This window comes from Anopheles coluzzii, chromosome 2 (assembly GCF_943734685.1).
Source record: "Anopheles coluzzii chromosome 2, AcolN3, whole genome shotgun sequence".
NCBI lineage: Eukaryota > Metazoa > Arthropoda > Insecta > Diptera > Culicidae > Anopheles > Anopheles coluzzii.
This window is the reverse complement of record NC_064670.1, coordinates 14897218-14922378: the sequence shown is the minus strand read 5'-3', so window position 1 is coordinate 14922378 and position 25161 is coordinate 14897218. Positions and strand designations below refer to the sequence as shown.

Sequence of the window (25161 nt, the reverse complement as noted above, 5' to 3'; positions counted from 1 at the left end):
CCGTCTGTCGGTCCAGCTGTTGCGTGCTTATCTCTCCCCGTTGGAGAAAAGAGAGATCCCCGTACCCAGCCGAACGGCGATAGTTCCTTGCAGGAAGGAGTCGATCGATCTACTCAACCTGACAGCATCATCCTACACAAACACACTTGCGCATCAGTTGCGCCCTCCCAATACTACGCGCTGCCGGCTCGGCCCGGGTGTACTATACCACCACGCTGTACCCTGCACCCCTTTAAACATTCCCTCTCACTCCCGCACATTATCTTCGGCGGTCACTAGAGTGACACACGCTGCGCTTCTTTCCTCGTTTGGGCACCAAAGCCGACGATTGCACTTGGTGTGCGTGGTTGTAGTGGTAGTAGTAGTAGCAGTAGTAGTAGTAGGTAGTCGCACATCGAAAAACATTGTTAGCTCTACATATTGACACCCCGGGCGAGCGTACTGGTTGCGTACTCTGGAGGGACCGGGCCCTGCCGCGGCGGGTATAAAAGCGTGTCGCCAAATGAAGACGCTTTTTAGAAGTCTTGCGAAGACGGTCGCCGTCAGACGCAGGGTCTAGCTAGGCGCGCTTTGTTGTGTGTTGGAGCGATCGCGCGGTGGTCACGTTAGCCAGTCGTATGTTAATGTAGGGGAGGGCGGGCAATAATTTCCCTCCTTCCGCACTACCGGGTCTGGGTCGTCTGCTGTGCTGTTGGATGCGGGCAGGTGTTGTTGTTTTGGGGCCGCGGGATGTGTTTTCCCCCAAATTAGAGTGTGCATTGTTTGTTCAACCCTGCTAGCCGTTATGCTGTCTGTGTGGAACTGGGCATGAATGTGTGTGTTAGTTGTTTAGTAGCTTTCTATGGGGAAAAGGTTTTAAAATGTAATGGTGCCTTTCTTCAATGTATTGTTTAGTGTAAAACGGAATAGTGATCGAAAGCTTGTCGAATGCATCGTTAGACAGCGTGCAGATGATCGCTTCTATCGGTCTTACCATTCTTTTACAGCAATATTTCTCTGTTATTCCCTTTCTCCCCCAAACACAGTTCCTTCAACCGTACAAAGTACCAGTGCAGTGTGGTGGTGTAGTGAAACGTGCTGTGCTTGTGTGGTGACTAGCGTTGAATGTGTGCGTACGTGAGTGACAGGGAATAGTGGAAGATTCCGGCAGCAAAACCCATCCCGAATCCCATTTTGCCAAATTGCGGACTTAGTGAGGCAACGCAAAGTGACGGAAACAGTGGCCCGAACGAGGGTTACAGGTTAGTTTGCGCTTTCTTCTTTGAACTACACCAGCAGCAGTAGTTATTGTTACCCACATCATCATCATCATCATCATCATCAACACATTATCATCACATTACCGCCAACTTCGTCATTTACATACCAGTTGCCAGTGTTGTGCGCTTGTGCTTGCGGTTGGATGGTGTGGAATTTTGCACTACTTGGTGTGCCCGGAAAGGGATACGAAATTGAAGAAAATTAGACAATATGACGACCCTACAAATCTGTGCGCGGAACCCCGCGAACGCACGGTCGCTGTCACGTGTCGCAATGGGAGTTCCCTCCCTTAGTAACCTTTTGAGTGTTTGGAGGGGTTTTCAAGTAGATGCGTTGAAGCCTGGTACATATAGTACTTCTTTCTCCCTCATTTACACCAACATATGTTTGCTCCACATTTTGCTGTGATATGTGTGTTATGTTGCAATGTTGCACTTCCTACCGCTTACGATTCCTACCCGCCGATGCTTCCTAGACAGTGGAGGGCCACGGTACGCCACGCATACTTTTGCCTGTAATTTGCATCTCTCGGTGCATCTCTCATTTAGAGCAGAGCCGCCTTTCCCGTTTGTCTCATCCACTCCCTCCCCTTCCGGTCAACGGGGGAGGGTCGTAGGAATCCGGTCTGGGGAGGCGTAGCGAATGATTTCGATCTTGACTCCGTGATTTGCTCCCGCAGCTCATCTGGGGCACTGCGATGTGCCCCCCCCCCACAACACACATGCACAAGAATGCACATAAGCACAGCATGCGGCCTTTGCGGACAATTGGACGTACGTGCTAGCGTCTGTGTGACACCATTGGGTGGAGAGAGAGAGAAAAAGAAAACGGCCCCATCGCTGGCTTTGCTTGGACCTGGGTACACGATTTGTTGCATGCAGTAGCCGTCATAGTCCTAAAATTAGCCCAAAAATGTCTGCACTGCAATGTGGATGATTAAGCTGTTACAATATCGATAAAAAAGATGCCGGAAGAACCTTTAAAACCCCGCAATCCGTAGGTGATCAATTGCCCAATATTATCACCATTCAATTAAGACCGATGATCGCGTGACAGTTGATTTCATCCAATCAATCGGGCTGTGTGTTGCTTGTTTTGCCGGGCGATAGTACAACATAATTGGCCATTGGCACTCACCCTCAACACTCTACACAGCGTGTTTGCAGCAAGTATGATCGATTATTAATGGTCTGCTGTTCAGGGGCAGAGCCTTCGAAGCCGGCGGCCTGGAAGGGAAAAACGAACGGCTGTGGGTTACACGGCCTTATCGCAGTTCCGATATTACGATTCGATATTAATTGATGTAAACGCGAACATCGCCATCGCTTACAAATAGCTGGCTAGCTCATGTGTGGAGGAGGAGCGTTTGAATGCTGCTCCTTACGCGCGATCACATGTTCACTTTCACCGCGCTTTAGCGATCCAGTGTGTCGTGGACGTGGTGGATTGTGACAGTGGGCAAAGTGCGTTCGGACCACCACCACCTGTACCACCAGGTACAAGTGGTCACAATGTTAAATTCAACCACAAAAAAGGAGGCTTTTGATTAGGCACCAGTCTGTTGGAGGTGCAGCGGCACCGGTTCCATCGCGATGCACTTGCTCCAAAACTCCTGCGTGATTCTGGCGGGTGGCTGGCGAACACAGACGAGAAGCTTTGCAGTAACATATTTATTCATGAGCTGTGCTGATGCCCATATTAGAAGACTTTGTCGCTGGCAGGGCGGGTGGAAAAACTCGAACCAGTCCCGCGGGAGTGAGACTGTTAGAGGGGGGCGAGACGATCAGCGCCCGGTCAGCTCTGATTATGTCTTTCGGTTTGGTTGTGTGAGGCGGCCGTGCCGTTTCGTCGTGACATAAATTCCCTTCCCTTGGCCACAGTTCCGGAGAGTGTGCGTCACCGCTACTACTACTACTACTGTGCACTCATCCTCACACGCTCGGATCGGTCGCGCACCATTCGGTACGACAGGAGTGGACAGTTTTGGGGCCGGCAGACTCCGATCTGGCCGAAGCTCGCGGCCGAAGCTCGCGAATCGAACCGCGTACAGCTTACTGCTGGCCAGCACGCTCGAAACGAATCGATCGAGCGGGAGGGTCGAGAGTGTATTCGGCTGAGACCGGACCGTGGACCGGGGGGGGGGGGGGGGATAGGGTTACCTCACGCGCGTTACTGATGTGGTGGAGAGAAGCGAGTGGCTGAGAATGTGGCGTTGGAGGGGTTGTGCCACGGTCCGCCATTTAAAACGGCGCGGGAGGAAGGGTTAAGAACAATAAAACATCACCAATTAGTTGGACGCGGGTGTTTGGTTCTAGTTTATAAATAAGGGTACCGTGTCGGCGATCCCCAATAGTCGGTTGCAATTCGTCGTCGGGTTCGTGCGAGAAGTGCTCGTAATACAGGGAGAGAGAGACAGAGAAAGAGAGCGCTATTTGATGAGATCGGCAGTGCGAACAGAGCAGCTAGCGCGTTGCTAGGGAAGCCAATCGTCCTGCCACATCTTCCTGCCAGCAGAGCATTTCTAACGCTTGCGGTGACGGTTGCGCAAGGATAAAACGCAGCCCGGAAAAAAAACGCATAGTGGTGGTGGTGGCGGAAAGGCGTGATACAAATTTTGGGTGCAAAGAAAAGTGTCCTAATCGGTCGTAAGAGTGATAATTACTGTTTATTGCTTGCTGTACAATTTTGATCGAATTCTACAAGTGCGGCGCTTTCGCGTACAAAGCCTCACAGGGGACCAAGGTGAAGTGTGCTGGAGCTTTAAAAAAAAAAAAACAGCAAATTGTTCAATTGTGAGCAAGCGACGACGGCAAGTGTCCCAGATTATCACCCACCCACCCACCAGCACTGTGTTTCTAGCCGTCCAGCTTTCTGCCCCGGTGCGCATCCGGGCTACACAGGCTCAAGTGGTTGTTGTGGCGCGTGCATAGCTGTCGGACGTTTCGCGCGCTCGTCCTCCATCACCGGCGCGAGCTCGTGACAGCTCCCGAGGGTACCGAATATCCCCATCATCATCGTTACCTGCTGCTGGTTGCTGCTGCCGCCGCTGCTAATAACTCGGGCGAGATTCGCTCTAAACGGCCACGGCAAACGGGCAAGTGAGCTTTGTGTGTGAGATTTGGAACGACCGCATCTCCCGCCGGCACCTGCCCTGCACGTGTGAGCTTGGTATCGGCGTACAACCCGGAACCTGCCCGCAGTTTTTTTTTGTTTTGTGCCGGAGTCGGAGCGCTCCCGGAGCGAAATCATGAAGAAAACGTAATTATACACAGCTGCGCAATCGACCAGCAGTACTAATAGTAGTAGTAGTAGTAGTAATAGTAGTAGTAGTAGATTGTTCTCCCTTCTCGTTTCACCGCATCTAAAATCCTGCATCCAGCACTCGCGTGCTCATCATTTGCATTCTTTTCGTAACCCTCTCGCCACTGGCCCTCCCCCCACTGTCCGCAAAAAACGTCCGCAAACGATCATGCGGTGCGATCGAATTTGGAATCGATCGGGTGAGCAACTCTCTCCGCCGCCTCCTCCGCCGCTGCCATCCAAGTGCAGTGGCAAGTCGTTGATTGGTGAGAACAATTCCCACGGCTGACCGGGTTGGGTCGGGTGTCTGCGCTGCGCTCAGTAGCAACCCCAGCAAGGGACAGCAGGTGGGGGCACCGTGTGTAGTGCAAAAACATGGGGAGAGGGGGGGTGTGGTTCTGATGCACCCCTCTTTGCACCTGCAGCACGATTTTGGTCGCCCGAAACAGCCTGAAGTGCGTCAAGTGAACGGTGCGTGCCGGGTGGCGATCATCTGATCATCGTGTAGCGTGCCCCGGTGGGAATGACCCAAAGGGACGGAAGGTGATGATGTTCGTGAACTCGCACGCACTTTGTCTCAAGGTTGTAAGGGAGCGTTTTGTTGTTGTTTTACATTGCGAAATATTTGTGCAACGTTGCTAATTAAATTGGCAGCCAATTCGTATTGTCGTAGAAATTATATTGCGGCTTGAAATGGAGTTTTGTTATTGATGGGTTTTTGTATTGTTTAAGCCAGGGGTCTCCAAACTTTTTAATTCGCGGGCCGCATTGCTTCAAACTTAACGTTGTTGAGGGCCATTTAGACGCTACCTTGACAATAGGTGAAATTTCAAATCTCGTTTTAATTAAAAAATATAAATTGAATATATCAAATTCGTACATCTTTCTTTTATCGAAACTTGATTTTCTTCTTGAAAATGAATGAAAAATTTGAATTTTGATGATTTAGTAAAAAAAAGCTATTTATTTTAACCATTACAAAACCATCGCGGGCCGCATTACAGGCTCTTGAGGGCCGCATGCGGCCCGCGGGCCGTGGTTTGGAGACCCCTGGTTTAAGCTACATTACATTACATATTGGAAATTGCAAAAAAATATAAAAGCTTGTAATTTTCCATTGAATTTAAGGTCTACTGTTACGAGGTTTTTTTAGGATTCATGGATGCTCCACATTTGTTTTGTCTATTACTGTATTCTACAATTTTTGAATGTTTGCCGACCAAGAAATTAATTTTCCAAAATTCTTCGAAGAATGTATTTTAAATATATTGTTACGATGTCCCCTTGTTAAGAGGCCCCCTTAAATCGGGATGATGATGATTTCATGATCCTTGGACGGATACATGATTCGTACGGTTATACTACTAAAGAACTTATGTTTGCAAATTAAAGACTTGATATGATTCTTTTGACACAATAATGCGAATTATCAATTTGAAGAAATAGGATTGACGGAAAACTTAAAACAATGATATTTCCTAAATCCAAGTCATAAATACTATGACATTAGCTGATTTAAAGTTTAACCTGACCTAAAACTTTCACATCAACAAAACCTGGATAACCCTTTTTACTGGTTCTGGATAATGTTTTGTCCTTGGATATGGATAGTGCTCAAAGCTGCCATATCCTGAATAGCTATGAACTCGTTCATATCTTCATCCTGTGCCGAATGTGTTACATTTAATATTTGCCGCAAACCTCAAAACTATTCTACAATACAGCCATCGCATCACAGAACTGCATAACACTACATACCGAGAGTGTTCACAAATGATCACAACACCTTAAACCCACCATCGACATATAGACACAAGGGGTGCGTGTGTGTATGAATTGATAATTTCATTGCCGTTTGTTTGCATTCCACCGGTCGCATCGCATCGGGGTTCGTGGAAACTTTTGACAGCGTCCTTGGCTCATGCCAAAAATGGTACGATCGGGCCACTACTACCACCACTGCAATAGCCGCAGTAGCAGTAGTTAGGCAGGACGGAAGAGGTGTCATGTTGAATGCGCGATATATCAGCAACGCCAAGACGGCTGGAGCGATTCTCTACGCATAGAACCTCGGACCAGACGCCAGACGGAAGGGTGCACAGTCGCTTTTAATTGCGCATTCGCTGCTCCTAAATCAATGCCTTCCCATCCCTCTCCGTTCTCGACACCTGTCCGCCATTCAAGCCCGTTATCAACAGCAAACCACCCGTGGCCGTGTTTGTCTGTGCGCGCCATGGCAATTATGAAGCTTTGATTAATTGATTAACTTTTAATTGATTTATTAAATTCTGCCGCTTATTAATGGTGAAAAGCTTATCTTGTGGCGGGTGGGGGAAGGGCCAGCGGTGTAACTGGCAACTACATGCAACACTGTCCCCAAAGCGGTGGAGGTTTGATCGTTTGCTTCGCCGGCCGAACGGTCGAACGATCGAAACGCGAAACAATTAGCTTAAAATGGAATGAAAACATGTCTTGAGCACGCAATGGTAACGTGTTTGCCAGGAATGCCTTTTCTAGCGGTGCAGCAACTCTCAACCTCACGTCTGGTGAGATTTTCTGCAGACAGATGCCACTGGGGGAATAACAACAACGACAAAAAAACCTCCCCGGTGAACCTGTCATTCGTTGGCGTTGTGTGACGAAATGCACGTCCATAAATTTTCTAACGATGGTGTAGTGGGATGGTACGGTACGCACCGATCTGCCACTCTCGATTGGGTGGGTTTGATAATGATTTCCAGTCCGGCACTCCATAAGCAGAGTGAAAATAATATTAATGTACCAACGTGCAGTTGCGGCAGATCTGTTTTTTCTTTTGCTTAACATTATTATGCCCCCCGGCACAATCATTTCAGCTGTAGCGTAGCGCCCTTTAATGAACGATGAAGGATGTTTACTGCTGCGGGGTGTAAGTGATGTGATATGTTTTTTTTCTTTCTTATCTGTCAAGAGTTTCGTACCAGCATTTCATGCCTCCATAAACAAATCACATGTACACATTTTATGTCCAAATGGGACATGTGTTGTTTGTTAGATATAGAAGAGGGTTTTTGTCTCAATTGAGTCGAATGGGACACACTTAATTTAACAAACATTTGCCCAACAAACAATCTATCAGGTTGCCTAGGCCGACGTAGCCGCTGCACCATCAATGCGAATTGCTCTGATGAGCTGAATCATCCGCTTGGTGTGGCCCCTTTCGTTGTCAGAAAAGCTCCCTGAGATAGGATGGAATTTTGCACGCGATCGTCACGCGACTGCGCGACTGGGGACAAGTGGACACAGCAGGATGGCAAAGCAGCAAAGTTCACACACGCCTATTGTCACGAGCATACGCATAAGCATAAAAGGGAAGATCCAATCCCAAACAGGACGGAACCGGAAAAAAGCCAACCGAATTGTTACATTGGCGCCAGCCGAACCTAAACCAATTGCTTGCTCACTAACTGAACTTGTAATTGATCCTGATCTGGCCCAGGCGTGAATCGCTTTGCAACGCACAATTGAGTGGACAGGCTAATGGAGTCAATAGATTTATTTGTTGTTGTCCGACTGCTCTAATTATGTTGTTGGTTTGATAGCTGGGGCTTTGAACAACAATTTGTACGACATGACGTAAGCGACCGTTCAATGACCACCAGCATATGATCCGTGCGCCCCCAACCGCAATGCGATCAAGTTCAAGCGATGTTGGCTGTTGGTTGGCGAGGTGTTAAAAGCTTTCATCCCTTTTCCGTATGCCAGCTGTTCTGTGCGTGCGTCAGTGAGGTAATGGTTTGGTAAACAGACGTATTATGCTGAGCAGCTCTCAAACATAGCCAGTCCTTTCCGTCCTTTCAGATGCAGTTAGCGTGCTATTAACGGTGGTGTTACATCACGCGCAGTAATGGGCGTTTAGCTTGACAGATGTGTTGGAAGTGTATGTTCTCTGAATGCGGAAGGGATGCCACTGGACATATCGTAGACATTACAAGAGCTTCAATTAGGATTTTTCCGATTTTCATAATCCGCGAAATCCACAAATTTGAAAATCATAAGACTGGATGTTTTGGAAGTCCAACGATTCGCTGAAGTATACGTAATGAAGTTTAATGGGTAGATGTGTCATAGCCTAGAAGTTTGGATATAGTTCCGATCTGATTATCCGATAGTTTATAAGGTCGGCATGTGCGGATTAAGAGTAAGCCGTAATGGACTATGGTATGCGTCTGATATCCGGCAAACATATCATGATCGCGATCATAATATCTTCATCTTCACAAGATCATCAACAACGAAAATGATCAGAAGATTCTCATTCGGAGCAAAATGAAATACATACTCAGAATTAACGTTAGACAGCGTCAGAAACCACTCAGAATGGAACGCATTTTATCTAAGAAATAGTTCTCAGCATAAATTTCATTACTGCGCTTCCTTCGGCGGAGAACCTAATCCGCATTTATGTGTTGCCGAATGTCTGTTTCATCCGGTCTGATGGCTACAAACGAACGATTAACCACTGACCTGTATGGCGCTCGGTGCCGATTAGCGATTGACGTTAGTGGAGAGCGTGCGCTCGTGTCAGTTATTGGTTGGCCGTTTTCCCCCGGCCCAGGCGAACCACTGAGATTGGATTATGTCACCTTTAATTGTACGATTTTATTGTCCGTCCGACACCACCAAACGGGCATCGTGGTGGAGGGAGCTTGTGACGTACTACGATCGATTTGCGGGTGCAAATCGTGATCGTGACCATGATTAGAAGGATGCGTATGATTTGACACTCACCAGCAAGACACAAAGCAAAGCTGATGTCGATCGCAAGCGTGTGCTGATGTCTTGATGGTGAAAGAAAAATCCCTCAACAAAAATTTAAAACAAAACTGCAAGACACATAAATTGAGCATTGTTTCTAAAAAGTTGAGGCTTTTCACACTCACACGCCCACTTGCTGCTAACATCCGCTTTCTAGAATGCGTTGGACTTTTACCATCGGTTTACCGACCCGGGGTAAACCCGTGTGTACTGTCGAGTCTGGTCGAGACACCTTTTAGCATACTTATCACATTGACCATGCCTGTGCCAGACCCTCATCATCGTAATCATCATCATCATCATCATCGCTACACCGGTAGCCCGGCCTAGTGTACGGGGGCCGACCGGGCGGTAAGTTTGATGTCGTGACTCACATGACTCGCATGACGCGATGATGAACAGTGAACCGTTTATCACCGTGCCGCCTGTCCAGAAGGGGTTCGCTGGTTGAGGGACACGATCGCCACGTGTTCGGTGTTCGGCAGGGTCTACTGCTCCTTTCCGAAGGGTTTATTTTTTGTGCCAATCCGCAAAGCACGCGACGGTATGTGAAATAAGCATGCAAATAATGGCAAGTGAATTGTAGTTGTCGATCGATGTGTTACAAATATCTTACTTCCATCATACCGATCATGGAGGCAGAATTCAATAAAGATATAGTTTTCACCACAATGTTAATTACCACAATGTGCCTGTTCTGCAAGAGCATCACCCATCTGTTTGGAGGGGACTCCCCAAATCGTGCAAATCGCTCCCATTCTTAGGTAACTTGTTTATGACATACCAATTAAAACGGAGGTTTCGCGTGACGTGCAAAGCAGTCGTGCGAATTGGAAACATAAATAGACTACCTGTTAATAGCACTTTTTTTGTTATTCTCACCGTTGACAGCTTCTTGGTCCGGTGGCGCGGGTTTTCCATAGGGTTCAATGTTGGCTAAAATGAAAACCCTAATTCCACACATGTGGACAGATCCTCCTCGTTGCGAAAAGTGACCAACAAGTATAGCTCCCATTCAGGTAGAGCACGGTTAAGCGTGGAGGCGGCACTGTTTACCCCGCTTCACATGTGTTGATTCAATTAGCGCCTATCTGTCCAGCCCATCGGATGCCCCTCATAATCGGGATGCGATTTCTATTCGCGCTGATCTGATCGAGTTTAAAAAAGCACAGTACAAACTGAAACAGCAAACGGACGTGGACGCGCTCGTGACTCGTAACTGGATACGCAAATAAATTGGAAGGCAGTTGCGATCGTGTGCGACTATTTGTGTGACACGATGCCACCCCATGCAAACACAAATGTATGGTGGGGTGGGATGGGTGGTTGTTACAGAGGGTGACACGATCGCGCACCGTGTGTCAACAATCGTAATAGGATGAGAGATGAGAAGATTGGAGACCCCGCTGTGTGTGTAGATGGTTTGCTGGAGCTAAACTTGTCAATCAGAACTGCGAGTGGTGGCATCGGCCCAGATTTGGTAATGTGACGCCTATTAGTTATGGCGATTGTTTTCAGCATTATCACCTCCTAGTACGGTGGGGACGGGACGGCGTTTTTCCGAGGTACGGCGTCTTATCGGCCAATTGACATGCTAATCAATGGTCCGTCGTCCTAGACCTAGTTTTAGTGGATTGTTTGTTTGTAGTTCCCGAAGGTAAGCATATGGAGTGGTATCTATGGGACTTTTGGACACATTGTAGCTTTAGTAGATGTCAGTGGTGAATGTGTTTGTATTTTTTCGTAAAATAAGCTGCTATCAAGATGATTTCTAGTGCACTGAAAGATGCCCTTCGATTAACATCATTTGACTGGCGCGCGTCGAAGATGCAGTGCCTAGTCCAGCCACCCAGTGCCTAGTTCCGCCCCTTTTACCAGAAGCAATCTGAATCGTAAGGCTAAGTAGCAAATGATTCGCTCTAATGGCAAATGATAAGTATCGCTGTAATCTTCGTATCATCCCGCCTCCCCCCGTGGGGTACAGGGTGGGATGAGAGAAGATGGTCACGGAATGTGATCCAACGAGCGAACGAGCGAACGATGGGAGATTAACAATTCGACAGAACAAACGCACATCGCTACATCCCTCTGCTTGATAGGCACGGGGGTGCATTCGGCGCACATAGAAATGACGCATGTGGAGCAACTCGACCCAATGCCCTCGAACTTTGACGATCAAACCGGCTTTTCTCGGCACTAGACGGCCCATTGTTCGGAGAGCGTCTTGATAAAGCTTCCGTCAGCAGACGGTGCTAGACATCGGTATGCGACAATCTAGCGGATATGATGTACTGAGCGGAGTTTTATGCATCTACTCCCTTCTGTGTTTAGCACTGCAAGAATTACACCAAACTTTGGAGCGTTTGTAACAGCAGCGCGGAAACCCAACAGCATCGAATATCCAAACCCCGACCCCGCCCCAGGTCCGCTTCCCAGGTCCGCACGGATGGCATTTAATTTCTCATCCACACCCCGGCCAGTCGGCAGCACTCATTAGACGCACGGCGGCGGGCACATTGCGGCTACCCGCCTGAAACAATAATTATTGTTGAAGCGTCAAACAAAGGGTGGCCCGGGGCCGATTGTTCGAATTCCACGGCTCACGGCAAGCGTGCAGCTGAACTCGTGCGCCTCCGGTGCAACGGCAAACGCCGTTTGTTTCGGTTTGCAACGCGGGGAGCGGAGTAGCAGCATCCCGCGGTCGATAGCATCCCGGTGCCACGTGGTTGGGCGGAACTTAAACGACACACGCACGCATACAAGCACACGTATACACACACACGTACAACGATGCTAATGTCTGATTTCCAATCAATCAGAGATATCTGGGCGCTTGGATCGCTTTGTGCCTGTGGGGGGGTCGGTCGTTCGGTCGTGGAAGGCTGCATCTGACTTATTAGTGCATCTACCCACCCGCCCGCAGTTGACCTTTTGGCATTGATTGGGGGTGTAAACATGGGCGAAAAGTTTCGTGAGATGGAACGATTGGAGAAATGAACTCATATTTCTATTGCAAAACGGGTGCGCAACCGGTAGCGATTTACAATCAACCTGAGCAACTTGTTTCGGAGATGTTGAACTCATGCGGCCTTCCGGGTGCTAATCGCTGGACGGCGTGGCTAAACACTCCATTACAAGCATGAAACTAGCGGTCTCCTTGGCTTATATGTAAGTAGGCTGCAAGTGTGTGTTTGGTAAACGTGTTTCTATATGCAATAACAAATGGCATAAACAAAAAATGAGTTCTTAGACTGTCGGTATCGCGTGGCTTTATTGCTAGATCACGTATTTATCTGCAACTCAAGCTCATCAGAGCTAGTTTGGAAACCTGCAGAGCTTAAGGCAACTCAGGTTATTGTGGAAACATCAGTCATTACTATCCCGTGTAATATTCTCAAGGTAAAACATAGTCCACTGTCGGTTTGAACCATGTTATAGTAAAATCGTCCACCTGTGAATCATCTTTACTTTCAATCTTATCGCGTACTAAAATTTCCCTAGCACTTACTCGTGCTTAAAATAGTTTTTGTTTTATCTAATCGTTGTCATGTCATACCATCTGTCATATTATTCTAGCAATGAATATTTTCATATTTTTCTTTCAATATTTCCGTAAAGTGTTAGAATATTAATATAATACTTAATACACTAAGGTATATATGAATGTATAAATTAGTATGAACGCGTGAATTTGAAAGATAAGACAATAAGAATAAGTTGTATGTGCATAGCTTTTCGATTTTGTTTTTGGAACGTATGAGAACGATACTGCATATGTTTTATTGATTAATCTCCAAAAGATTAACATGGCAGTTGTAATGGTTGGCTTGAAGACGCGTGTCTCTCATTTATCACCCAGATAGATCATGTAGTCATCACAGCGAATAAGCAGTTGGGTCCCATTACTCGGATGGGCTCCGAGATTCGTGACCCGCTCTTTGGTTGAAGGCATTGTACTGTTGCTAGGATCGCTCTTTTCTAAATGATGCTAGTGTGGTATAGACTCCAGCTGTAGAAACTGCTATGTAGAGATTAGACAGGGTACAGAGGAAATTTACGCGTATCGCAATTCGTAGATTTCTGCACGGTTTTTAATACTCCTGTTCCTTCCTATCCTCTCCGCTGCCGTAAGATGGGATAGATTAACATCAAGGCTCGTTCCATTCCATCGTATGGTCCATCCCGTTGTCTCCGTGACAGACCTCCCATATACATCCCTTCCCGTCGATCAGTTTTTGTCCAGAATGATCCCTTCTTAAGAGCCTGCGCTTCATTTAATCGAGTTTGACTATCACGTTCGTTTGTCCCGCTCATGTTCCCGTCGCTCCGAATATCATCCCTATCTATTTTCTCCCATCATAATTTTTTCTTCCTCCTTCCCTAGCTATTAAGTATTATATATTGTGAAACCCTGGGTGGCAGACAATACCAATATTCAAATAAACAAATAAACAATAAATATGTTGGAATACGGCGGACTGATCTGATATGATCTGAGCAACCCCAACAACAAGTCACTCTTGCATACATATTTTGTACAAATTACGATCAAGGCAAGGAATATCATTAATATTAATATTTATTTAGGTTTATGATATCTGGCAAATATCGTGGACATAGTGAAGACAATCATTATTATTATGGTTTATGTTATTAGTTCCATGATTTCATGAACACTTCGCATGCTTATCTCTTTCACCATATAACAAAGACATCATACAATTGTAAACATTGTCCAAATGTTAGTTTATTGAGCTCAAAACCCCTTCCCGTTTCCCGGCAGTATTATCAAGATGCCTTCGGAGGAAGGGAATGTTTCCTCCCAGTCGTCCAGCGGCGACACGAAGCGCAAGGTCAGCATCATCACCGAACCGGTCGTCGAGCGATTAGGTCACGATAATTTGGGCTTTGAGCAGAACAAACGCAAAATATCGCAGGTAAGTACCACACGCTGTGGTTGCTTTTGGGTGGATATTTCAGGTGGAACCTTTCACCAACTCTTTGCAAACAATCCCACAGCAATCGCATCATTCCGAGGAAGGACCGGCGCGAAGGAAAAGTAACCTGCACAATAACAACTTTGACACCTCGTCCATTCACAGCGGTAAGTGCTCTATTTGAAAAAAAAAATGCTTCAGAAGATCAGTCAGTTGTAATCCAATTCCTATTGCGTTACAAATTCTAGATCGCTACAATGGCGAGGCTGGTGGCCGTGCCAAAAAGCAATCATTCTCGGAGGCGCTGGAAAAGATCGAACGAGACTATGATAACTCCCGGCTGGAGCAGTCGTGGATCTATTCGCTGTGCATGAGATGTCGGGTGGAGTACACAACGCCCTCGTGGGAACCGCCCGGCTGGCAGAAAGTGTGTCCCTATCCGTTGTGTCCGTCCTACCGCCAGTTTGCCCGTATCCTGTCCATCATTCTTATAGGTACGGTGGTGGTGATAACAGAACGGTGGTCGCTCAATAGATACGTTCACGTGTTTTGTTCCCCTTGCAGGTGTACTACTATGGATAACGGCGTTTGTCATCATCGGTGACACTGCCGCACCCGGTGGACAGTTGTTTCAGCTGGTCGTGCTAACAGTGGCTGCCAACTTTGGCGGGTTTCTCATCTCCCTAACGACGCTGCCTCGGCTGATCGGGATGCTGATGGTGGGCATACTGTTCCAGGTGAGTTAGTACTCATGGTTGCCCCAGCTGACACCAGTGGGCGTTAGTTATCGATCGGCTCAGACTGTGTTTGTAAATCGAGCAGTCGAAAAAGGTCACCCAGTCTGCGATGGAGACTGTGGGTTCCAGGAATCGATGGGCAGAGTAGTATCGCTGGACCTTTCCGACGACGCCTCATTAGGCCGAACAGAGAGGCTGGCAGAGAGAGCGAGAGAGAGCGTTGTACGGATAATAAATTAGAGCTGCCCGTATGGCACCGCAAGGGTACACGCGCTCTGCATACGAGAGGCACACTTATTGTATTAAATCATCTTCAACCCACTTCCCCTTAGCGCTCGGACAGACCCTTGCGCACAGGGCAGGAAGGAATGTGCGAAAGATTGATGAAGAGTTGATTGCATATGCATTTTCGCAGCAAACCTCGGTCGGTTTGCATCTACTTAAACCGATGGACGAGCGGGGTTCGGGGCTCGCGACTAACGTAACGTTTGGTATTTATCGTGAACCATCTCGCTATCATGCTGCGCTCGAATTTGCGCTCATCAGCCCATTAGACCGTGATACGTATGCGCAGAATGAGTTTGTTGCCAGTACACCACGCTAAATGAGACCGCATATGGAGGATAAGGGCAACGTGTTATCACAGGAAAAGAGAGGACATTTAGGATGCGAAGTGAAAAGTGAATAAAACTAGATTTTGTTTAGTCTGAAAATGTTCCCAAATGTTAACATTATGCAGACTTGAGATATGATAAATTTTAAAATATTTCCTAAATGAAACTTTCTTACAACTTTTAAAAATATTATAAATATTACACTCTCGATAGCGATGCAAGGCATTGTGAACAAATGTGCTTTCCAATTGAATACATAGTCATTCGAATTGTCAAATCCAACTAGATATTTGCACAACTGAATACAGCTGAATTTTCAATTCGATTCAGCGGTTGTGCAGATTTACCTGTCGCGATGAGCGAATGTTAAAGTTTCAAAAGAAACGGTAGGTTATTTTCATTTTCAATACATTTTTAAACGTCTTTGGACGATTTGGATGTACGCCTGGTCTGATAGTACAACTGACTACAGTTGAGATCATATTTCCATCAAGAATATTTCGCCTTAGTAAGAATTGATTAGGATTGGTTTCTTATTGCAAATATGTTAAGGCATGCAAAAAAGTAACCCCATATAAGCTCGCAATGAACACTACCAAGATGATGATGATTCTAATATGATTTAAGCACACTAAGGTTTGTAAAAAATCTACTCACCTCTCTTCTCAACTCTCCACAGAACGTCGGCTGGGTGAATCTGGACGGCGAGTTCCAGATCGTGACGGCCGAGCTGCGTAAGCTGGCCCTGGTAATCATTCTGATCCGAGCCGGGCTAGAGATGGACCCGACCGCGTTCAAGAAGATCTACAAAACCATCCTGAAGCTCGGTCTCATCCCGTGGTTCGTCGAGTGCTCGCTGATTGCCGTGTGCGCCCGGTTCTTCCTGCAGCTGCCGTGGATGTGGAGCATCCTGCTCGGCTCGATCGTGGGCGCCGTGTCGCCGGCCGTCGTCGTGCCCTGCCTGTTCCGGTTGCGCACCAAGGGGTACGGTGTGGTGAAGGGCATTCCGACACTGATCATTGCGGTGGCCGGCATCGACGACGCAGTGTCGGTGGCCGGGTTCGGCATCATCTCGAGCATCATGTTCAGCACGCAAAGCCTCGGGCTGCAGATTGCCCAGGCGCCGGTGTGCATTATCGGCGGGCTGGGTTTCGGTGTGGTGTGGGGCTTCCTGTGCAAGTATGTGCCCGAGCCGGGCGATGCGTACGTGGTGCCGATTCGCACACTGATGCTGTTCGGGGGCGGACTGCTGGCCGTGTTTGGCAGTGAGGAGATCCACTTCGAGGGCGCCGGTCCGCTGGGCGTGGTGTTTGCGGCGTTCACTGCGTCGTACTTTTGGTGCGGGCAGGGCTGGGAGCTGGAGGACAATCCGGTTTCGACGGCGTTCGAAATCTTCTGGATGATCTTCGAACCGATCCTGTTCGGCATCACGGGCGCGTCTATTAAGGTAGGGAGGGTTGTGACACCCGTTCTAAAGTTCGGCGCACGTTACTTACCACGATTCTTTATCCGTAGATTGCTGAGCTGGATCCTCACATCGTATCGATCGGTGTCGGTAGCATTTACGCGGTTGCTGTGATCCGTATCTTGACAACGGTGGCAATTGCTTTTGGCGACAAGCTAAACGTCAAGGAGAAGGTAAGGTTTCTGCTTGTTGTTGACAACAGCTTTAACGCTATCTCGCTCTCTCTCTAACTCATTACCAGATCTTTGTTGCCATTTCCTGGATGTCCAAAGCGACGGTACAGGCCGCCCTCGGTCCCGTCGCCCTGAAGACGGTCATGTCGAACGAAAACCGCACGGAGGAGGAAGTCCACTACGCCGAGCTAGTGAAGATGGTGTGCATCCTGAGCATCATCCTGACGGCCCCGCTCGGGGCCATTCTCATATCCGTCACCGGCACCAAGCTGCTCAAGAAAACGAAGCAGCAGCTTGAGCCGTTGGATGGTACGTTGGGTGCGTTGGGTTTTTTTTTTTTTATCTCCTCTTCAATCCATTCTTCCCGAACCACCACCAGCTACTCTATTTGCTTTATTTTCCAGGCTGGCGGCGAAGTCATCGGCCCTCGCTGCACGACATCAGTATCATCGACGAGGAGGAGGAGCGGGAAGATATCGAGGGCATTGCGGACGAGGATACGGCTGCCAACACGCTGTCCAACGCGCAGACGGCGACAGCGTTCACCATCACGAAGTAGAGCCGCACTAGAGGCGAGAAGTTATTCTTTTTTGGAGAAAGACTAAAAGCGAAAAAGGATATCTTAAGACAATTGTTCCGGAAAACGAGAGAGATAGAGAGAGGGAGATGAAGAGAGAGAATCCCAAGAAAGCGTAAGAACAGCAAGCAAAGGAGCGTTAGTGATGTGCTCCGTTAGGGTGAGGGCCACCGCGTAAGGGCACTGATCGTAGTGCCGGCGTGTTTCGGTGCATTCGGTTTAGTTAGCGTACAGTGTTGTTATAGCCTAATCAATAGCTGTAGTGTTTCTTTTCGATATACAAAAAACAAAACCAGTCACAATGGCCAGCTAATATTCCATTCTAATCCCAGCTCAAAGCGATATATCTTCCAACAAAGATGATGATCGTGATCATTTTTTGTAGATAAAACAGAGACCGTATTTTCCAGAGCAATGTATACATTCCAAAAACATTTTATCCACTCCAGACAGGCATAGTTAAGGGAAGATTGTATGTGACTACGAGGATGCCAGAGATCCTGCCCGCTTATCGACCGCTGGGTTTTGCTACGCAAGAACGAACGAAAGGGACCATCGGGCATGTATTATGTATTAGCGCGTCTTTTTTTTTTTTTGTTTTGACGGGGATAACGATCCCTCTCTTACATTATTACTTTGTTTTAACGTTTTAAATGAAATAGTACTCGCAAGCGCTGTTAGTTAGTTAGTGTAGCACTGTTATAGCTCATTACTGTTGTTGCATGGAACAAGCATGTACTGTAAGATATAAGAATAGTACTTACTATCCGCGTGAGTTGACGTTCTTTTCTACGCTTGCGGAAAGAAACCAGCGGAAAGAAATCTTTTTTCTGTAAATTCATTTATTTTATCGCTAAAATTAACACAGGAACATAGTCTAAAACCTTACATCTTATATCAACGACCCGCCGGTTCCCTTCATTGCGCAAAGCCCCTTAGTTCCCAGCCACGGTTGGGTTTTCGGTGTCGCTTCACTTTAGCTGAGCTTAGAAGCACACGCGAAACGGTTTCCTTTATTGGTAGTTGCTTTTTGGTACCATTGAAAAATCTCATGTCTTTTGTGTGTGTGTGTGTGTGTGTGTGTGTGTGAGTGGTTGTATTTGTCTGTTTGTGCGCATGATTACAGAGTTTTTCAAGGGGTTCTCAAAATTTCGGAACACTTCTTTGATACTTTCTTATAGGAAGTGAACTGTGACGTTAGTGAATCCAATAGGAATTTCCATGTAGCCTTTTCTAAAATGCTTTTAGAACAGCAACATTGGAAATTCCTATTGGATTGGAGTTAAACGTCCCGCAATAAAGAGTCAGCAACATGTCCCAAAATTTTGAGAACTCCTTGAAACTCCCTTGTAATATTTCCCAATGCGGGTGCTGTGCTGATTCGAACCTTCCCACACACACACATACACACATACAGCTTCCCGACGGATATTGCACACCGGGCAGCAAAAAGGGGAGCAGAATCGTTCCCCCCCCCCCTGTCCTGGGCTTCTCAAGGTAGCTTTGCTTGTTTTTTCTGCTTTGCTGTTGTTTTTCGTTCACTGCAAGCGCTTACTGCTGGGTGATAAAATTACCACTATTGCTGCCGATGCTGCCCGGCCCGGAGCTGTCCGAGTAGTGTGCGTCGCTGGTGCTACTGCTGCGCGCGTGGTTCCGATCGCCGATGCTGCAGCAGCTCGGATGGTAGATCGTCTTTTGGGAGAGATTCGTCAGGACGCTCGTTTCACTGCGCAGCGTAAACTCTTTCGTGCGGGCTTGCTGCAATGGAACGCAAAGGAACACAGCTTTTAGTGAAAGTCACAAGGAACACCCGGAAAGAAGGGGGTCGCTTACCTCAATCAGTACTGCCGCAATGTCGTAAAACAGCCGTTCCACATTGTCCGCCTGCTTGGCGGACGTTTCGAGGAAGTACATGCCGTGCTGTTTCGCAAACTCGGCCCCGACCTCCTGCGGTATCTCCCGATCGTCCCGGTCCGTCTTGTTGCCGACGAGAATTTTTAACACTTTCGAATTTGCGTGCTCCTGTATTTCGCGCAACCAGTCGGGCAGACAGTCGAACGTGGGCTGGCAGCTAATGTCGTACACTGAAGAAAAACAACAACAAAAAACGGCATTAGCAGAAAGCGTTATTACAGTTCAGTGTTTTTATATGGACATTTTAGTGCCACTTACCTAGTATGAGGGCGGACGCGGATCGATAGTAGCTTTGCGTGATCGAACGAAACCGCTCCTGGCCGGCCGTGTCCCAGATCTGTAGCTTAATCTTCTGATTGTCCACCTCGACCGTTTTGATCATAAAGTCCACCCCGATCGTGGCACCCTGGCCGGGCGGGAAGAGCCCCTGGGTGAACCTTCGCACCAGGCACGTTTTGCCGACGCCCGCGTTGCCCACCAGGACGACTTTGAACAGAAATTTGTAATCCTCCATCGCTTCTACTGGCTTCTAAAGGTACGGGCGATCTTAACACAGACAGCAGGCACACCAAACCGAACGGCCACGGTGATGCAACTTGGATCCACTGTTCCACCTTCCCAACTGCACAGTGTTGTGGCGCGATGCAACCGCTGAAAAAGAAGAGAGAAAGAGAGAAAGGACAAAATTCGGTTATTAAGTTGATAACAGCGTGTGGAGGGTCGGTGGTATGGTACAATCTTCCAAATGCTCGTGTTCCATTATCACAATATGCTTCTTTTTAAAAGTGAATCTTCTCCTCTGCTGCTCCTCCTTTCTCACCGCTATCACTCGCGCGATCGAAAGTGATCACGCGTACGAATGAGTCATAAATTACGCGTACACCTAGGCACCATTAGCGCGACCACTCTGATCGCAATACTGGTGGCTTTGCGTGTACTTTAACAGCGGCACGGCGTCCGATTGCGTGACGTTCGTTGCGTGCGATCGCGATGGGTTCAAACATACCAGCACTAATAAAAAAAAACACGCACACACACACACACACACACACTCATAAACAGCTGATCCACTTTGGCCGAAGGAAGCGTTACCGTGTCTAATCAACCCGTGCCCGATCAGCCGGTCAAGTGAAGTTCGCTGACTTTCGATTTTATTTACCGATTCGTACCGATTCGTGCTGCACATCGTGAAACGGCCACTGCGGCACACATGAGCGTTTGTGTGCGTGTGTGTGTGTTTTAAACCCTTCCTCTACCGTTCAACTGCAACGAGAAGGGAAGGGGACCACCGTCTATTGGGCCATGGAGAGGCCCGCTATTGCGAGGGGAGTTGTGTTCTTCGTTAACGGCGGTGTGTTGTGTTCCACTTTCTTGGTTACTTCGATGTGATTTCCTTTTCGTTACAATGTGCCTCCCCCCCCCCCCCCCCCCCATCTCCAACACACACTGCGCGCACGAAGAGAGAAGGTTTGTTATCATCCTAAACCGAATCGACGTTTGCAGAAAGTCGTTTGCCCGCGCAGATGCGTGTGGAGCAATTACGCCGTTCGAGGTTTTTTTTCCCTAGAAATGGTGGTGCAGCGGCCGCTATTTAGTGCAAATAATGCACCGATTAGTGGCCAGTAACCGTTTTTCCATCGTGGCCTTGTCCTTTGCGGTTCGGTAGACGGTCGAGAGGGCTGTTAAAGTAAAGGTCGAAGGTAGTTTTCTAACTGGCAACTCAAGGCCAAAAAATAAGTTCGTCGTTTCCTTGTGTAAATGAATCGCTCCATCTAAGCCAGTGATAGGAAGCTTAAATAAAAAAAAATAAAAAAATATAAAAATATTTGTTTTTTTCCTCAATAAATTAAGACATTTTTATGACAATAGACAATGTTCTTCTTAATCACGCGGATGGCTTCCGTTTTCAACCGTTGGATGGTTTGTTTTTGGGTTTTTAACGAGACCGCTTTTTGATAAGCAATCTGCCGGCAGATAACAATAATTCGTTACAATGTTACAACTATTCAAGTTAAAACGCTTCAAACCCCCCCAAAAAAACTGTGTTTCCGGACTTTTCAAACATTTCTTCACTTACGTCACAAACAAAACAAAAAAAAAACGCTTTATCGACTTCCTCCTTATCAGCGCTTGTTACCATCGCTTATCGTCGTGTAATTTGATATGCGATCGCTCGCCGCACCCTTCGGCGGAGGAGGAAAAAAACAGTCAAATATGTTTTCAATCAAAATCATTATTCTTGTCCGGGTCTAGGATGGCAAACGGATTCCATCCCTCTTTGCATTCTGGCGTGGCGTAGAATAACATCGACCCACGCCTGGAATCGAATATCGGACCAATCGGTTCCGTCCAACGACCGGACTGGGACGGAGCGGCTTCCACGCTCAGTAGCAATCAATTTAATTGAACGCCATCACACCAACGGCGTAGCAGGCGGCGCCCTGCATACTATTTTTTTGCTTTACTTTACTTTGCTCCTGATGGAGACGGTGGCCTACTGCCAGGACATTTTGGGCCTAGCAACAGCACGACTTTGTGTCATTGCGATCGACGGGTGGGCTCGCCCCTTTGGCACTGTAGCTGTGGCCAAGCGTGGTGCATTCAAATACGCGTAACTCCCCTTTCGGGCAAGGCGCACCCTTTTTGCTGTATGTGCGTGTCCGTGCGAGCGTGTGTGTGTGTGCTGTTTATATTGCCTTGTTTACGGTACACGGCATGCTAATTATTACAGCAACGCGCGCTCTTAGTTTGTTTTGCTCTTATCCTTCCGCTGTGCCGGCTTTGAAGGGAAGGATGCGTGGACGCTACGCGTCCAGCAGGCGTGGGATGGCCAAGATGGCTTGCTTGTTCGTCGTGCTGTAAACGGGTGGGTCATAGTAGCGGAATCTCGCCGATCGCTTTTGACCATCTTCATCGTCGTCGTGGTTGAGAGGTGATACAATTCCAGTCCGACAATCACGCATTCGAGGAGCGCGCGCGCTTGTGTGTGTGTCCCTCGACAGCTCGCTCCATTCGGTCGATGATGTCGTTCCGGCTAGCTGCACCCCACGGTCAAGCAAAGGTTCATAAATTCAACCCTCGCCTTAATACCCTCGCACTGCTCCGTTCGCTCGCGTCCCAGCCCTGCACTGTGTTCATTCGGTTCGTTGTCACTACCCCTCACGCTCTGCCCGCTCCGGAGAAGGGAAGTTCCGCTCGTGCGATGCAATGATGAACGAGAACGCAGGGCGGGGGGGATTCCACACACTGCCGTAGTAACCTTCTCAACCCGGACGGAGCAATTACACACACACCTCGTGCAATCGCGGTAGATTGAATTGGTCACCTCATGACCACACGCCATCGCCATCGTGTGGCCATTTTCGGAAAGCTCCAAATTTGTCTCGCTACTTGTGGGCGACGATGACGGGGTACTACCACCGCCACTCTTTCTCGTGCTGCCGATGACTAATCGTTCACTGAAACGGAACCGTGCCTCCGTTCGTCGATGGTCTGCGGTCAAGGATAACGCAGGATGGTTGGAAATGTGTTACCGTTTTACGCCTGTTTGCTTCATGCTTCTTCTCATGGCTCACAGCTGGGGTGGGGTGGGCACGATTTCTCCCACCTCCCCCCGCACTTGTAGGTCACGGTGGTTGGTGTCCGCGGTGCATTCAACCAAACGGCAAAGAAAAAGCAACCGATTGCACCGTCGTCGTGTGGGTGAGCTGTTGTTTTTACAGTTGCAAAATCCCATCCACATGCCTTCCTACCCCTCCTTACCATTCGCTAAATCACACCCGCCCGTGGTAAGAGGTCGCGCACCGTCCGTGAACACGCACACACACACACACACACACACAGCAACCACTCCGTACACTGCACTGGATGGGGACTGAACGAACGAAAACAACGAAGCACACGGGAAAGTAATGCACTCGCTGCAGTCACTATCGAGCCCAACGGAGCATCCGAGTTGGAAGAGGAGGGGAGGGGGGGGGGGGGGAGTACAACAAAAACCGAGATGCTATGTGCACTCCGAACTCGCGAATCTGCACAGAACTGCAGCAGCAGCTTCCTCTCTCTGCTTATCTGCCTGCTTTCACCCCACAAACGCACCTGGTCTTGGGTTGGTCGGTTGACGGGGGCGCGGGGGAGCGCAACTCCTTTCTTTTTTCTCGATCCGCTCACTTCCTCACACCGATTGCAGATGATTTTCATTCACAACATTGCACTTTTTCTCCCTTTGTTGCTGGCGAGTGGAAACAATGGTGACACTGGGCACGGCTGCGAACTGCACGGACAAACGGTACGGTGAACAATACAGGGTTTTCAATGATATTATTGACGTGTTCAGTGAGTTGTTGATTCGTTCGGGCATATAATTGACACTTTCAGCGAGATATTGAATCGTTCGGAAGCAGGCGTTGACAAGTTCGGCGATACTATAGAGCTGTCACTTTCGTACCCCTTGGACTGCAGCTTGGATCATTCTCATCAGAAAGTAAACAAACGGTTTTCGTAAAAATATGTTTGTTTTAACTAATTCATGTATTAAACAGCTTGGGGAATGATTATTAGCTACTTTTAGGACTTCTAAGAATAGAAAATTGAACCCTGCGGCACAGTGTGTAAACAAAACAAATGACAGCACTACAGAATCGCTGAACATGTCAACGCCTGCTTACGAACAATTCAATATCTCGCTGAAAGTGTCAATTATATGCCCGAACGAATCAACAACTCGCTGAACATGTCAATAATATCATTGAAAACCCTGTAATATTGTTTCGCTACCAACACACCAACCTGCTGTTTTCCAGTTGTTGCAGCGCTCGCTGCCTGTGTGTGTATGGGTAGTGCTGTTGCTGCTGTCCCCTTCTACAAAAACGCACAACTACATCCACAATCGTCAGGGGTGTGCAATCGTTTAGTGGAAGAAGGCAAATAGCAATAATTGCCATTTTCAATAGATCAGATAGTTTTAATCTAGGTTAGATCAATAATTAAGTTTTTTTTATTAATTCTTTTGTTATATGAAAGATATTGCACAAATTTTGACAATGAAAAGTACAACAGCGGGGTAAAATTTAAATTTAAAATAAATATTATGTTTAATTTTATATTTATTAGTTGCCAACCACTGTATTGCACAATTTGACAGCTGGTTGCCTTGTTTGGGAGAGATTTGCGTAAAGCGAGTCTACAATTTCTCTGTCTCTTTCTCTCAAATAAGAGAATCTGCCACTCAACGCTAGAGCAAAACATCAAAATCCCTCTCGCTCTTACTAACATACCATCGCTGCTTGCTTCTCTGCGAAAGGGTCTAGCGATGCGTACTCTTTTTCTCCCTCTCTCTCTCTCCCTATTTCGTTCACACACTCAAAGCGTCGTACTCTGCGTACGTG

The 25161-nt window shown here is 47.7% G+C and overlaps 2 protein-coding genes across 10 annotated transcripts; one reads left to right on the top strand and one right to left on the bottom strand.

Moving 5' to 3' along the window:
* Window positions 1–501: 501 nt before the first annotated feature.
* On the top strand, window positions 502–18626 carry LOC120947821 (sodium/hydrogen exchanger 9B2). 6 transcript variants are annotated; one of them, XM_040363572.2, is made up of 10 exons: window positions 502–615; window positions 1026–1241; window positions 14141–14294; window positions 14377–14461; window positions 14543–14788; window positions 14859–15031; window positions 16325–17092; window positions 17161–17283; window positions 17352–17601; window positions 17688–18626. In XM_040363572.2, the coding sequence occupies exons 3-10, from the start codon at window positions 14151–14153 to the stop codon at window positions 17840–17842; spliced, it is 1944 nt and encodes a 647-aa protein (XP_040219506.1). In that variant the 5' UTR covers window positions 502–615; window positions 1026–1241; window positions 14141–14150; the 3' UTR covers window positions 17843–18626. The 6 variants fall into 6 exon arrangements, with proteins under 6 accessions (XP_040219506.1, XP_049461164.1, XP_040219509.1 ...); XM_049605207.1 differs by having other exon boundaries at window positions 521–615; window positions 987–1241; XM_040363575.2 differs by lacking the exon at window positions 502–615 and adding an exon at window positions 708–813.
* LOC120947822 (ras-related protein Rab-30) lies at window positions 18437–24584 on the bottom strand. 4 transcript variants are annotated; one of them, XM_040363581.2, is made up of 4 exons: window positions 24563–24584; window positions 20033–20425; window positions 19694–19944; window positions 18437–19618 (listed from the first exon to the last, which is right to left on the bottom strand). In XM_040363581.2, the coding sequence occupies exons 2-4, from the start codon at window positions 20286–20288 to the stop codon at window positions 19412–19414; spliced, it is 714 nt and encodes a 237-aa protein (XP_040219515.1). In that variant the 5' UTR covers window positions 20289–20425; window positions 24563–24584; the 3' UTR covers window positions 18437–19411. The 4 variants fall into 4 exon arrangements, with proteins under 4 accessions (XP_040219515.1, XP_040219511.1, XP_040219512.1 ...); XM_040363577.2 differs by lacking the exon at window positions 24563–24584 and adding an exon at window positions 23873–24552; XM_040363578.2 differs by lacking the exon at window positions 24563–24584 and adding an exon at window positions 23537–23745.
* Between the last annotated feature and the right edge of the window lie 577 nt (window positions 24585–25161).